The sequence below is a fragment of the Danio rerio genome, chromosome 7 (assembly GCF_052040795.2).
Source record: "Danio rerio strain M-AB ecotype USA chromosome 7, GRCz13ab, whole genome shotgun sequence".
In the NCBI taxonomy this organism is placed as follows: Eukaryota; Metazoa; Chordata; class Actinopteri; order Cypriniformes; family Danionidae; genus Danio; species Danio rerio.
The window spans coordinates 34,154,149-34,171,043 of NC_141027.1; the positions used below are offsets into that span (position 1 = coordinate 34,154,149).

Here is a 16,895-nt window from a genome sequence, read left to right on the forward strand (position 1 = left end):
AAACCGTATAATAATAACAATTAAACGTTACATTTTTAAGAACTGAACAAATAGCCTAAATGGCACTTTACTAATCAGTGTAATAATAATATAAATATTAATAATTATAAGTAAAAAGAAAATATTAACCTAGTAACAATATAAGTCAGATGTTTAAAAAAAACAGCGTAGGTTCTCTCCACCTTTTGTAGTCATATTTTAAATTATTTGCCAGAAAAACTAACATGTTGACTTTGCCCGGTTTAAGTGAAGAATGGGGTTATAATGTTTCCAGCAATACACTGTCAGACGGTGTGCTTGTAGCGAAAATGCACAGACAGGCTACTTTTTCACAACCATGCGAGAGAGGGCTTCTGCTTCTGTTCCGCCGCCCTCATTTCTCGCAACGCAGGTTTCTCTACGCTGCGGAGCGGCGCGTTCTTAACTAGTTACCAAATATGTTGCTCCATTTCTCGTCAATGTCTTCCATTTATTACTTTCTCTTTTTTATCTGGCCATTTTTGCAAATGCCTCTGCCATGCCTGGCTGAGCTGGGCTTTTGTATTTAGAAGACAGGATTAAGCCTACATGGCTTTTTTTTCCCTCGCCATCAATCGCCACTAGCTTGCATGGTTCGGGACTCGTGGATCTGCGTATCGATGGATTTGCTCCTCAGTGTTTGGACTCTCAGCAGTGAATATTAAAACACACTTTACTTAAAACCCCCATACAAAAAGCTTAATCCAAATTGATTCGTTCACCTTTCTCGGTCGGCACGAATCCAAAATGTTCCCAGATGTAAGAGTTCGTTTTCTAACAAGATTCATGGTTGAACTTGAACTTGCTGAATCGCGCCTAATGTTATATTCTAACAGATATGTAATACTTGGCAACATAACAGTAATCTATGTTTTAAAGTGCGTGACGTCACGTACTACGGCCGGTGGCAATAGACAACCGAGGTGGCAACTGACCACCGCGGTGACGCGGTTGTCATGGTGACCGTCACAGCCCTAGTCTGAAGTATATATCTATATAAAAAATATCGCAATATATATCGCAGAGGAAAAAAATATCGCAATGTCAATTTTTTCCAATATCGTGCAGCCCTACCTTGATGAACAGAATAATTTTCTAAAAAAAAAAAAAAAAAAAAAAAAACTAATCAAACATTTGACCAGTAGTGTATGTTGGTTTATCCACTCCGTATCCTGTTAATTTCTATCATTAACTACATTTCAAAACACTCATTCCAGCAAAGTCATCAATGTATGCACTTGAAATGCAAGCTTCACCTTTCAGTATTAATAAACAAAACAAACACTGGTATGAAGCCTTTTCCCTGTGTTTCCTCCACTTAATGAGTGCAGATGTGATGTGGGATCACTCACCTATCGCTGGAGCGGGAATCAGCTGCAGAGGAGCTCCTGCCACTCGAGGATTCGGGCCGCGTGTTCACCTGCGGGCAAACAAAGACAATCACAACCTGTGCTAATTAACCTGTGATTCAACAGCAAACTGCCTGGTTTGGCCGCAAGGTTAATTGGCTTTTGTGGGGGAGACAGTGAGATCTAGAGATAGAGGCTTGAGGAAAGGGGTCACTTCATCTATCAGGCAAAATTAAATATAACTCTGGGAACATCCTTGGGTGAAGAAAAAAAAATGGATGAATCAACATCACGTCCTTTATTTGTCATTAAAGAAGATTCATGAAGCTGCTTATTGTCAGAGCCGCACTAATGGATCGCTGTGGGAGAATGAAGGAAATGGGCTCAAAGAGAGTCCCTGTATAAATAAGCAGATTAATTGAGGTCTGAAGGTCAAATAGTGTGAAGCAGTAAAGCAGTGATTCTCTTCTTAATTAGTGTCTATGAAGACCTCATTTAAGTCAGTTTATCTGGATTTTTTATACCCTTTTCAAGCCAATAGAGCTGAAAATCAAACTACACAATTCAAAAGTTTGGATTTAGTAGATGCTGTTTTGTTATGGGAAATGTATCATTTTTGTTCTCACAAGGATACGTTTAAAGCATCAAAAGTGATAAAAAAAACATGGAAAACGTTCTCCATTATAAAAAATAATTACACAAGTAAAATACAGCTAATTTAAAAGACACTTCAGTATTAGCAAGCACAAGATATTTTTCCAAAATCAAAACCTAAAATCTTCCAAACCCCAAAATTCTCAAAATGTGATGTAAATTTATCAATTTCAAATGTGCCTTACAAAGATACATAACACCTATAAACTAAACTGATAAAGCTACTGATTTATTTGCAAAACATAATAAGAATCAATAGCCAATACACATAAATACAGTTAATGTATCTGTCAAAACCAAACATTTTTTTTGCCAAATTCTCATTAGTCATTCTTTTATTAGTCTCGCGTATCCAGACTTCAGACTGACTGTGAAGGTCTGGTTGCTTTTAATGGTCAAGGACCGCCCACTATATTATATGATTCACAGGTAATACAACCAAATCATATTTGGTTTTGTATCGCATCATGTTTTCGGGCTTGGAATTATCCTTTACATAATAGCCCGCATGCAAACGTACCCTATTCACTCAAAAAAATATTTAAAAGTTTACCATAATGACGCATCAATATTTTAAATATCTATTCATACATTATTTGAGAGATGCATTTCTACATATTGAGATGAAATATGACTGAAAGGTGAAAGGTTTTTTGGTTCTATAAAAGCAAGATTTTGTTGCATTTGGAAGAATCCACAAATCAAGTAACCTCTGTTCTGAACAAAATCTCTCTATTATCTTTATGACCAAAATGACAGAATATTTTAAGGTTTTCATTGCCATTGGAAAAAAAAAAAGTCAGTCACACTTTATTTTGATGGTCTGTTTGTTAAATTTAAGTTACACTGCATCTACATGCCAACTAATTCTCACTAGATTATAAGCAGACTGTTAGGTTGGGGTTAGGGTTAGTGTAAGTTGACAAGTACTTGCTAAGTTTCATATAGAAAGTTAAATGTCTGTTGAAGGAGCATTGTCAATAGATATTTAGCAGACAGTCTACTAATACTCAAACGGACCACTAAAATAAAGTATTACCAAAAAGTCAATTTAAGTCAAATTGAAAAATGCTCATTGTCACAAATGTCTAAGAAAGTAATACATTTATTAATGAACACTGTCGTTAATAAAAATATCACAGCTTTTTATCTGCTCAGACTTGTTTCCTGGTGGGCTGATAAATATTGCTGCATACTCAACGCATGGAAATTTTGTATATTTAAACCAATCAGAGGACGACTGGTGAACTACAAAAGTGTTTCCAAAAACAAAAAAGTGTGCCATATGCATCAGATGTTTAGCCAAATTTCTATGGGGTGTGCTTGGCTAAACGTCTGAGGCTGAGACAATTCTTTAATTAGCTGGACATACAGTTTAACAGGTTATTTAACATATTAAGCTAACTATGCTAACTATGATTAGGCCTGTCACGATATCCTTTTTTTTTTTTGCGCTATAATGCTCCAAATCATATTGCGATAAACTATATTATTATCATTTTTACACCATTTTTTGCCACTCTTTGTATAATGCTAGAATGACAATATATTAATCAACATAATGCAAGTACAGTACACTCTTCCAAATAACACATCATATTTATTGTTAAGGGTATTTTGTTTACTTATAGTCCATTTAACAATTTAATAATGAGGCATGGGAATCAGAATGTGAAAATCCATAAAACAGAAAACAAATAATTAATAATATATGTTAACAAAAAAAGTGGAGGTAAAAAGTAACAGTATCTGCTACCAGATCTATTTCCAGTTGTCAGACACCCACATGAAAATAAACTATAGTAATTTAAGTAAATTTAATAGTAAGTTTAACCATACTGTAACAATGACACTTCCGTTGGACACAGAGAGGTTGCACAATCAGCTAAAATGTTGCTTAAATTGGTTTTAATGTATGGGCTATATATATACTGCGATAAGTCGATATATTGATTATTGTGACAGGCCTAACTATGGTTGGCCACAAAATGTAAAAAGAGGAACGCTTAACATTACAACAAATTTGGGGTATGGTAATTTACTGTTACAGTAAACTATATTGTCCTCTTTTGGGGCGATTTGTTCTACAGCGAAATAGATTTACAACACATATATCACACCACACACTTAAGACAAACATTAAACAACATTAACAGAACTAAAAGACAGCAACTACCTCTTCCCATTAAAATTCAGCAAATCAAATCAATCGCACAAGGACCAAAATGCAAATTTAAATCTGTTGGTCCTTGCCAAAGGACCCCATACCAACATCCTGAGGGAAGTATTTGAAATTAATTTTAAAAAAAAGAGGATGATATATATCAGACGTAGTCTGATGGGCATTCTTTAACACATGGCTTTCATACAAATAGGATTTCATACAAATAATTCCAGCACTTTTGCCACTAATACTTTGCAGCAGGTATGTAAGACAGTGAGTTCATCTGTTTTACTTTTAAAGTACAAGCTAACGAACCAATGAAAAGGTTCAAATGTATTCTATATAGGCCTTATAAAATGCCACCAGAGTAACATCAATATTACACTTCGCTAATTTCCGCAGACGAAAAAGTCTTTGTTGGCCTGTCCTACATAGTCTTTCAGTATATAAGAGTGGTAAATAAGAATTAGGTCAAAATTGTTGTACGTTTTAACATGGTTTGGACTATTGCCGGTTAAAGAAAAGCAAAAACTGTCATTAGAATTTTAAATGCTAGGTTTTAAGTAAGAATTGGGTTAATCGTGTTTGTAATGTGATTTATGTGATGACATTGGATGTATTTGTGTTACTTGTTTTTTTGTTTTTTTATGTGTGGTATATGTAATGTAAATGCTGATGTAATTATTTGGTAAAGCAAAAGATAAATTTCCACTTGTGGATAATAAAGAAAGTCAAAGTCAAATAATTTAAAATAATTACAAATCAACAACAAAAGCTTTAATTAGGTCAGCAAACAAATAAAAATGACAACAATCTCATAATAATAAGCAAATACATTAATATATTTACGCTGGGAACTCATAAACCCTTGACATTTAAGCAACAAAGATTTTTTTCTCTGAAAAACCAACAGCTGTGGGAATTTCGATTTTCTGATTTTTATTTTCTTTCTCAAGAAAACTGCATCTACAATGTTTGAGATTGGAAAATATTAATTGCATTTTTATAGTGTATATTTGTATTTTAACAAAACATTTTATTTTCAATAACTTCTATATAAAAGCTTCCCATCAAATCAAAAGCAAGATAATAAAACATACAACAAAGAGTGATGGGAGAGTAGAAAATGAGGGACAGACAGAAAAAGAGACAGTCTTGACTTCAATTGACATTTCAATAAGTGGTACACAGCATAACCGATCCATACCCAACTCTGCTGAAACAATCATTGAGACACATACCTTCAGGCCGTGAATGTTGCGGATCCCTGGGGTCTTACCGGCTGAAAAGAAAATTGACTAGATTGTAGATCACATGAGGCCAAAGAAAAAGAACACGAGCAGAATATTTTAAATGTTTAAAATGATTGCACGAATCTACCTGCAACACAACAAGACAGACATAATGAGGTGTAAAAAAAAATGTGTGTGTGTGTGTATGTATATATATATATATATATATATATATATATATATATATATATATATATATATATATATATATATACCTGCAACACAACAAGACAGACATAATGAGGTGTAAAAAAAAATGTGTGTGTGTGTGTGTGTATGTATATATATATATATATATATATATATATATATATATATATATATATATATATATATATATATATATATATATATATATATACCTGCAACACAACAAGACAGACATAATGAGGTGTAAAAAAAATGTGTGTGTGTGTGTATGTATATATATATATATATATATATATATATATATATATATATATATATATATACCTGCAACACAACAAGACAGACATAATGAGGTGTAAAAAAAAATGTGTGTGTGTGTGTATGTGTATTATATATATATATATATATATATATATATATATATATATATATATATATATATATATATATATATATATATATATATATATATATATACACACAGTTGAAGTCAGAATTATTAGCCCCCCTAAATTATTAGCGCCCCAGTTTATTTTTTTCCCCCAATTTCTGTTTAATGGAAGGAAGATTGTTTCAGCACACTTCTAAGCATAATAGTTTTAAAAACGTATTTCTAATACCTGATTTATTTTATCTTTGCAATGATGACAGTAAATAATATTTTACTACATATTTATCAAGACACTTCTATACAGCTTAAAGTGACATTTAAAGGCTTAACTAGGTTAATAAGGTGAACTAGGGAGGTTAGGGTAATTAGGCAAGTTATTGTATAACGATGGTTTGTTCTGTAAATTATCGAAAAAAAATAGCTTAAAGGGGCTAATAATTGTGTCCCAAAAATGGTTTTAAAAAAAATTTATAACTGCTTTTATTCTAGCCAAAATAAAACAAATAAGACTTTCTTCAGAAGAAAAAACATTATCAGACATACTGTGAAAATTTCCTTGCTCTGTTAAAAATCTTTTGGGAAATATTTAAAAAAGAAAAAAAAAATCAAAAGGGGGCTAATAATTCTGACTTCAATATATATATATATATATATATATATATATATATATATATATATATATATATATATATATATATATATACAGGGCTTGAAATTAACTTTTTTACTTGGTAGCACCGGTGCTCCCAACTTCAAATATTTAGGAGCACCAAAAAATTTTTAGGAGCACCAGAAAAAATGTAGGAGCACCCACCAAAAATGAATGAGCACCTCTGCAAATAGTTTTTAAAGGGATTTATTGTATTTTAAAACAACATTAATAGGACTGACAAAAACCAGAAACAACTATCTAACTAATGCTGCGAAGACATTGATATTTGTGTGCAATAATTCCAAAATGAATGTCTAATAATTAGGCCATAGAATATTAATGATGATAAAAAATGACAATAATAGTAATGATTTACATTTCTCATTATGATACTGCCTTGAATGAGCATGAATGTAGGTTATCTGCTATAAAAAGTCTGTTACTTTATGAAAAATAATTGTATAGTTTGCATCAAACAAAAATGAAGCATTGCAGTAAGAAATGTTTTTTTTTGTACAGCTGTTTTATAAGCATGTCAATTAATATGCATGTAAATATTATTTCTGCTACAAAACAAACAAAAGATTATAATAAATAATTCAATTCAATGATGAAAGCTGCAAAGCAGTCATCAGTAAATAAAAAAAATAATAATGTACAACTCAAAAAAAGAATAGACAAAAGAAGGTAAGTAAAGTCTCACTTCTATCACTCTTTAAAAGTTTTGGTTTCAGTTTGTGTCAATTTAAAGGTTCAGTCTGAGCTGATTTTCATTTTTCTGAGTTAGTGGAAAGCTGGCGAGTCAGCCGACCCAATTTATGAGCAGGCAGAGCAGGACTCTTGCGCTAACGATCGGCGCAATACCGGTCTTTGTTATGAGCCGCAGTTTCAGTGTAAACTTAGTAAAGGCGAGCTTCTTTGGCGATGATATGTACAGTATTTGATTTGACTTTTAGCGGACATTTGCGCTGAACACGCAGTGAATGCAACGCATCGAGATTCTGCCACCTTCTCCAAGAAGCGCGTACTCGATTGATCTCAGCTGGCGGATCATTATTCACCACGTGACGTGTCATGATCGCTCTCATCTGCGCCTCAACTTTAGGTGGGGTTTGCAAACCTGTGTGCTTTAAGTTTTTACTCTTTAGCCGTTTGTATTTCCCGTGGTCATAAAAGCTCCTTCCCTGTCATCTGACAGCGGAAAGTCTTGAGTGATTGACTGCTAATATGAACCAATATAGCGGCAGGGAAGACCAATTCAGCACGTTTTTACAAAAAATCAAAACAGGTCGCACTACAACCATTATCTGCAGTCGCACTAATGCGCCAAAATATATTATGAGGTCACATAGATAAATTTTCGGGCGCATATGCGACCAAAATGGTCGCAATTTCGAGCCCTGATATATATATATATATATATGTATGTATGTCTATGTATTCAGGAGAAATTTACATCACCAATCTAAAATGTATCGCTCTCACAGAAGCCACTCAGCATGAAGTAAATTGGGATTTGCTCACACACTTAAACATGTGAGCAGGACATTGCTGAGTATAAGGTAATAAACTGAGTATTAAACTGGCTCTAGGTGGGCCTCTGGCACATTTACTGTTGCAGTGTTAAACTGTAATTTGGACAAACACACCAACACACTATACACACCTCGTGGAAATATCTGTAAAGGCTCAGGTAACAGTCCATTGAAGCGTTGCTCCATCACTGTATTGCAGTACTGCAGAGAATAGAAGAACAAAACTCTTAAAAACAGCCCAGTTCTTTTTTTTTTCAGAATATTGCACACAGAATCAATATTACACTCTGTGAAAGTCTTTGGGAAAAAAGTCCCATGGAGTACATAAAAGCAATCTTATGTCAAAAAAAAAAAAAAACACAACATCCGCTTTCTTTCCTAGTCACTTGCGGTGTTGGGAAGAAAAGAAAAGACGTTAAATGAATCAGGCACCCAGCTCAGGTAATCTTTCTGAAACACCGGCCACCCTCTGTATCAATTCATCCGTTGTAATGGCTGCCAGGCGCAGTCCAATCACTGAACTTTCTCATTTCAGCCTGACGTAAAAGCAATCTGCCAGTAACGGCTGCCTATTAATTAATTACACCGCATAACAGGCTGAAATAGAGTCTGGCATTTATAAAGCTTTTATTATATTATTAACACCATTATTAATGTCAAGGCAAGCTTTTGGCTTTAATTATCAGTACCTTTCTTTAATTAATCTGTGCCAGAAATAAAGGAGTTGAACTTCAGACTTCACTCAACAAGGCTAAATTATATAATTTCACAAAAATTTTAACAGGTATTTGTGTAATTATCAGTATTTATTATTTAATAAATCTTTGGCATTAATATAGACACTGCATTTTAGATTTCAGCAAAATAGACTGAACAATAAACACAAATTACTTTTGCTTTTACTTATGTAAAATTTTTGTAAAGTTAATACATTTACTCTACTTATTGACTTTAAAATTATTTTATCTGATCCATCTGTTATATGTGATGTTTTCATATTTATATCAATAAAATGTTAAATTACATTAATTACTTTAGCATGTTAAGTGTGTCATGGTGGTACAGAGGGTAGTACGATCGCAGACGAACAGCAAGAAGGTCTTGATTTGAGCCCCGGCTGGGTCAGTTGACATTTCTGTGTGGAGTTTGCATGTTCTCCCTGTGTTTGTGTGGGTTCACTCCGGGTGCACTGGTTTTCCCCACAGTCCAAAGACATGCACTATAGGTAAATTGAATAAGCTAAATTGGCTGTAGTTTACATGTGTAAAATAGTGTGTATGGTTGTTTCCCAATGTTGGGTATGCTGGATAAATTGGCGGTTTATTCTGCTGTGGCGACTCATGATTAATAAAGGGACTAAGCCGAAAAGACAGAGTCTGTCATAATTTCAAAATATAGTTCAATATTTTGTAGTGGATATAGCATTTTTACTCATTCTTTTTTAAAATTAAAAAAACTGGCAATGTACAATGACTTACATAAAAGTTGTGTGATATTTTGCATATACACTGAAAAAATTTTATCAAAGATGATTCCTTAGATTTACTAAGTTAAATGGTTGTAAACATTTTTTTGGGCTGAATTTAAGCAAATGAATTAAGTAACTAAATTCAATTTGTTTAAATTCAACGCATATAAATTGTTAGCAACAATTTTTAGAATTTTTTTTTTCCCCAGTGTAGACAGATATACAGTTAACGTCAGAATTATTAGCCCCGTTTATTTTTTCCCCAATTTCTGTTTAACGAAAATAAACAAAATTCAACACATTTCTAAACATAAAAGTTTTAATAACTCATTTCTAATAACCAATTTATTTATTCTTTGCCATGATGAGAGTAAATTATATATGACTAGATATTTTTGAAGACACTTCTATACACTTTAAAGTGACATTTAAAGGCTTAACTAGGTAAATTAGGTTAACTAGGCAGGTAAGGGATATTAGGCAAGGTATTGTATAATGATGGTTTGATCTGTAGACTATCGAAAGAAAAATAGCTTAAAGGGGCTAATAATTTTGATCTGATTTTTTTTTAAAACTGCTTTTATGCTAGCCAAAATAAAACAAATACGACTTTTCCCAGAAGAAAAAATATTATCAGACATACTGTGAAAGTTTCATTGCTCTTTAAACATCATTAAGGAAATATTTAAAAAAAGAAAAGAAAATTCCAAGAGGGGCTAATAATTCTAACTTTAACTGTATAGGAAATAAAAATTATGCATACACTACCAGTCAAAAGTTTGGGGTCAGTAGGATTTTTAAATATTTAAAAATAAGCTTATCCTGCTCACCAAAGCAGCATTTATTTAATAAAAAATACATCACAAATAGTACAATTGTGAAATGCTAATGCACTATAAAATAACTGTTCAAAAATTGCTTATTATTTATTTTATTTAACCATTTATTCAAGTGATTTTAAAGATGAGTTTTCAGCTTCATTACTGTAGTCTACAAAGACACATGATCCTTCAGAAATCACACTAATATTAATTATTATTATTATTATTATTATTTGTATTATTATTATGATTATTAATGGTAATAGTGATAAAATCAATATTGACATGAGTAATTATTTTATTTGAAACTACACACAATAAGAAAGCAGTTATTTAAGATTTTTATAAATATTTAAAATATTTTTTCCATTTAATAAATGCCGCTTTGATGAACAGAATAGCTTTCTTTAAAAAAAAACATGAAAAAAAATGATCCCAAACTTTTGACCAGTAGTGTATATTTGATCTATGTCTAAATATTCAATATTTGCTTAAGTTGAAACGTCACCTAGCACTTCCGATTGTACTTCAAAAGAACCCTTCTCTTTTAACCGCGACACAGATTTGTGTCTCCTGCCAAAAGCACATTCAATTGATGTTTCGTTTAACAGAACCATCTGGTCGCTCGTCCTCTCCTCTCAGTCCAGCACGAGACCTTTGTGCCCAAACACAGAGCCCCTATCACACACAATACAGCCATTAAAAACCACAAATCCAGATGGACATGTTAGGAGGGGAGAGTGTTAGTGTCTGAAAGAAGCACAGAGACAGAAGAAAGAGAGACAAAGGTAGAACAAGACAAAGGTCAAAAGCGAAGCCTAAGCGAGGGGCCGGCGGTACAGTGGCGTCCCTCTGCTGCGTGCGAATGCATGATGAATACGAGGACATGCAGAGGAAGCAGTGTTAGAGCAGCTGTTATTAAATACCCTATTTATCACTGTCACCTCTCTGCACTGCCTGCAGGCGCTGAAACCATGTAGCTCCACCAAAACACACACCTTTAATTTTCCACTCGGCTGCTTTATCGATTAGGGCTGCAATTACCTAACTAATCTGTAACGGTGTATTAAAAGAAACCTCCCTTTGTTGGACAATAACTAAAGGCAGTTTGATCACAGGAAGGCAGCTTGAGCGCTGGAGGGAACAGAAGAGTCGGACCTCCGCTCTGTTGGACCCCGATCATTAACACACCCCGAGTAAAGCGCTCTGTAATTAGCTGGCCCAGCCTGGGAGATCAGCGTGTGTGTGAGAGAGAAAGAGAGAGGAAGGCTATGGGTCAGTCTTTAACTTTGAACTAACATCCTGTAAAGGCTGGTGCTAAGAAGAGGTTCACCAGGGACCCAAAACATCTCAGAGACCTCAAACTGCAGGAGCAAAAAAAAAAAAAAAAAAAAACATGCTGTCAAGACAGTTTGAAGGTCAGATTCCACCAGAGAGCCTGGCGAATTAGCTTACGCACCTGTAAAGCAAGAAGTCATCTCTTAATTCCTATTAAGTCTACATAACAGCAGATCCCTTCAAATGGAATTAATTGAAGCAAATTTATAAAGGCCCCCGCAGAGACCCCAGGAGCCACCGAGGCAAAGGGCACACGCTTGAAATATGACCACAATGATTGGTTAAATGTAGGCGCGAGCCACCGAACATGTTACATGCATATTAAATTCCACCCTTCTCAGCAGCTTGTGCTCTCCCCAGAGGAGCAAACGGCATCATGGGAGGAAAAACTCATTTTCAGAAAAAGTGGACTCAGTTGTGCTGTTAACCAAAATGCGACGAGGAGGCAATCTGCAACGCACGGTAATATTCACTGTCAGAGTAATATGGCCTCAAAGAATTTTTTATGATGTGCATGAGATGAAAATCTCTCAGTGTATGAACATTAATGCAAATTGTCGCGATAACAAATGAAAACATTCGCAGATATCGCCAATGACGAAATGTGAGTTTCAGAACGAACTATTCGGTGGCCGCAGAATTAATCAAGACAAGAAGAAAAAAACTACACTCAGGCAGTGCAGGACACCCGCGAGACATCATTGTCAGTGTGTCACCTTCTGGCCTAATCTGGCTAATGACTGCAATGGCCTTGAGAGGTGCAGCATTGATAAAGCATCTAAAAATAAATAAATATCAAATATAAGTGATTTCCCTTCCTGCAGAAGCCGTGCTTTTGAAGCCCATGGCTACTCCAGAGTCATTGAGAGCTGATGGGGGGTAAAAGACAACACCAGCTGAAAGTGGATTTTGAAAAATTCCTCTACCCAGGAGGCCTGTGCTTCTAATGAGGCGAAACTTTAAGTATTGAATAATAAATAATAAAAGTTGATAGTTCATTTAACTTCCACTGTACTTCACAGGGGGAAAAACTATTACGAGTCATTACATTTGGTGTCCACGATGTGAGCAGTAAGTATTGAAAGCACTTTTACGGTGATGTTACAAACAAAAGATAGAAGATGAACAAGACATGAAATAAGAGCAGACAACAACATTCCCTTCCTTACTCAAAAACAAAACAAAGACTGTTTAAAGAACACTGAAAAAAATTACTTTTAAGATTAACTTTAAATCCTCGTAACAATTTGCACAAACAAATTGCAAGTAAATTTTACTATCTCATACCAGGCACAATTAACTTATCAATATCAAGTAAAATTTTCTTAATGTTTAACCTAACACTCCTAAATTAATTATGTCAAATTTAATTGATTGTCTTTCCTTTTGAGTCTATATAGATTTAAATTAACCAAGTTCTTGTTTTAGCAGAAGGAACATTGCTTTTATCCATTTAAATAAATCTTATTAGTTACAAATTAGTACATTTGGTGTAACTTGGTTAAATTAAGACACACATTTCTATTTGAAAAGTCTTATTTCACTTTATTTTATGCAAACTGAACCCAACAGCAAATTTACTTTAAAAATGCTTACTGATCCCAGAGGTAATGTTAGCACAATGGCTCTCTTAGTGAAGTGTCATACATCAATGCTGATAATAAAAATGCCAAGACCCTAAGCATGAGTGCTACTTCTCTACAAGGTGGTAACCTTAAAACAACATCAAAAAGTGTACTCAAAACTCTTCTTAATCTTCAAACTAATCAGGATAAAACTCTAACAACTCTCTCTCGAATTTAAACACCTACTTTTACTTTCAAAATATTCTCTACTTATTTCAATCCCTTGCAAAGCTTGCTGGGAACTTCAAATCCATTTCAACATATCCATTATTAAAATTTACTTAATATAAGGTTTGCAATGATTAGAAAATATTTCATTATTACAAGTAATTTAATATTAATATTTAACTATATCCATTCATTTAATTTATGAAGTAAATATGTAAATATTAAATATTTTCTTAAAAAATTCTAGTTATCATTGACACTTAATATTTTAAGATTAAAGATTTTAAAGTATTATTACTGGTCTATAAATCACTAAATGGCCAAGGACCTCAATACATTACAGATATGCTCACTGAATACAAACCCAACAGATCACTCAGATCTTTAGGATCATATAAACTAGAAGTTCCAAGAGTTCAGTCAAAGCAGGGTGAATCTGCCTTCAGCCACTACGCCCCTCGCTGCTGGAATCAGCTTCCAGAAATGATCAGATGTGCTCCAACATTAGGCACATTCAAATCAAGACTGAAAACACATCTGTTTAGCTGTGCCTTTACTGAATGAGCACTGTGCTGAGTCCGACAGATCGCACTATTATGTTTTTCGTTTTCTTTTTCATTCTTTTATAACCTATTTTAACTCATTTTAATTTGTTTTTATCTGTTTTTAATAATTTTTATTGTCTACATTTTATGTTCCTAAACTTGTCTTTTTATTCCTGTTTATGTAAAGCACTTTGAATTGCCACTGTGTATGAAATGTGCTATATAAATAAACTTGCCTTTTTTTTGCCTAATATTCATACGTTCATTAATTTTTTTCTCGGCTCAGTCCCTTTATTAATCTGGGGTCACCACAGCGGAATGAACCACCAACTTATCCAGCATGTGTTTTCTGCTCTGATGCTCTTCTAGCTGCAACCCATCACTGGGAAAGACACTTAACATCACAATTTTAAAATTATGAGAGTAAATTTATTAGATTTGACTACACCAAAGTAATTTCTTTCAGTGTAGGTACAAGTTTATGATTAGCTTTTCACAAAACACATCAAACACAATTACTTTGAATGTTTTTAATTTGTGCCTGGTCACATGGGGAGGCCACTGCCTGAGTCGACACAAAAAATAATGAATATTGAAAGATATAAACAGGAATTTAATATAGGAGTTTTCCCTTTGCTAATCTTGCTTGGTTAACACCTGTATAATTTAAAACAGGGGGTGCAAGCTAGAGATGCACGTTGCTATGGAAACATCAAGATGTGCAGCCAGAAAACGGAAAGAGATGAAGAAATTGGGGAGAGAAAAAAAACTGAAAATATGTAGCTACTTGTCATCCTTGCCAATCAGCAAAGTAATGAGAACGCTTTCCCCAAGGGTGAATAGATCTAGAATAATAGATTTGTAATAGCTTTTCCCTTCCAACAAAAACACTTTCAGCGTTCAAAAATCTAATACAACAGACTGGAAAAGAGCGCAACAGTGACCACCTACTTCCAGAAGCATTTTGCTTTGTTTAACATTGCACGCAATATAAACAAGTGTTGTTGTAATCTTTTGGTATTGATAATAACCATGAAGTGTAATAAATAAATAAATAAATACAGACAATGATATAACAGACGTGATAAAACTGTAAATAATCCAGCACCAATAACTATCTGCTTGACACTCCAACATAGTAGGTGGGGGCATTGCAATTTAAAGGGATAGTTCATCCAAAAATGAAAATTCTTTCCATAATGTACCATCACTTATACACCTTTGATTTGTTCCCGAAACAGTTTACAGAGTATTTTTGTTTTTTATTGTTCTGTTGAACACAAAAGAAGACACATTGCAAAATGTTGGAAACCTGTATCCACTGACTTCCATAGTAAGAAGAAGAAATTGCTATGGAGGTCAATGGTTTTCAGTTTCCACTGAATCTTCAATAATTCCTCATTTGTGTTTAACTAAAGACTATAGACCTTTTTCTTCATTGCTGCATGGAGGGCACCATAGTGACCAGCGCCTTCCGGTAGTGTGTTTACTGTTTTCAGTGGCTTCAAAGTGTTTTTTTTTATGCAAAACATTAATTTAGAAAGAAAGATGTGTGTTAAAGTCGCTGTACTTCTGTAAGATGAGGTTCAAGTGCAAGAGAAAAACAGATGCTGAAATATAGCGTCAGTGTATGCCGCGGCTCTTCAATGCACACACTCACAATCAATACCTCACTGCATTTTAAAGAGCAAACCATATTACTGGCATGAAACTGGCAGGTATGGAAGGGATGCAATTTCCAAAAATTACCAATAAAAGTATGCTACTGATACTTTTCTGGCTGATTTGTATGTTGATTCTAATCTGGAGCAGTTATAATTTCATTTCATTTAGTTTGTGTTGTGTAGTATTTACCACAGTATGTGTTTTTCAGTCATTTCAACACGCCACTTTGTGTTCACTTTGTGACACTTATTCAATCAATGTGTTAGTGGGACAGTACAGCAGGCTACGTGTGTGCGTGTCAAACATTTTGGAAAATTACGTTTATTTAAGTTATTCATTTATTTGAAAGAAAGAGTTTCCCCATTCAGACAGAATGCCCGAGCATACTGCCAGAGAGGCGTTTCCCAGATGGTCGCCGAGATGGTCAGTAGTAGCTACTTTGTAGTTGCCTGTCGCTCTGGGTGGCGACATGCTGCAAACAGGTCTATGCAGGTCTACAGCACAGAGAATACAATCAAGCTGAGATAGGATCACATGAGCTCTAATGGTGCACCTATTGGCTGTCGCTCAAGAAAGTTGAAGGATTCTCAACTTTGTTGCATCGCTCATGCACACCTGGTCACCAACGTTCACTGTCACTCGCATAGACAGAGGTCACTGGAAGTAGCTTGCACTCCGTTAAAATGAACGGTCGTTTGTCGCTTTGCTGTTGCAAGTCATTCATAATGTAAACGAGGCTTTTAAGGGACTTCAACATAACAAAAAAAACGCAAATAAGTTAAAGGCGAGTAAACGATGGCATAATTTTTATGGATGCTGCTATATTATCGATATCCTAAATGATTTCGTAGTAAAACATATATTTTGTGACAAGTTTGACTTGACATAATAAAATTTGCATTAAAAAAAAAGGTGCAAATGTATGAATGAATGTCTGCACAATTTCTTGTTGACAATAACAATATCCAAAACAACTGACTTATTCATCATAAAAGTTAAAATATATTTGATTTATTAAGAAACTACTATAATTACAAATATATGAATATTTTACAAGTGC

The 16,895-nt window shown here is 34.0% G+C and overlaps 1 protein-coding gene across 12 annotated transcripts in view; it reads right to left on the reverse strand.

Moving 5' to 3' along the window:
• map2k5 (mitogen-activated protein kinase kinase 5) overlaps window positions 1–16,895 on the reverse strand; it is a 95,999-nt gene that overhangs the window by 78,009 nt on the left and 1,095 nt on the right. For all 12 annotated transcript variants that reach the window (NM_001114317.1, XM_087258520.1, XM_087258523.1 and 9 more), the window contains exons 4-6: window positions 8,337–8,406; window positions 5,427–5,467; window positions 1,371–1,438 (exon numbers count right to left, since the gene is read on the reverse strand). In NM_001114317.1, the coding sequence (NP_001107789.1) occupies window positions 1,371–1,438; window positions 5,427–5,467; window positions 8,337–8,406 (179 nt within the window). The remainder of the gene's footprint in view (window positions 1–1,370; window positions 1,439–5,426; window positions 5,468–8,336; window positions 8,407–16,895) is intronic.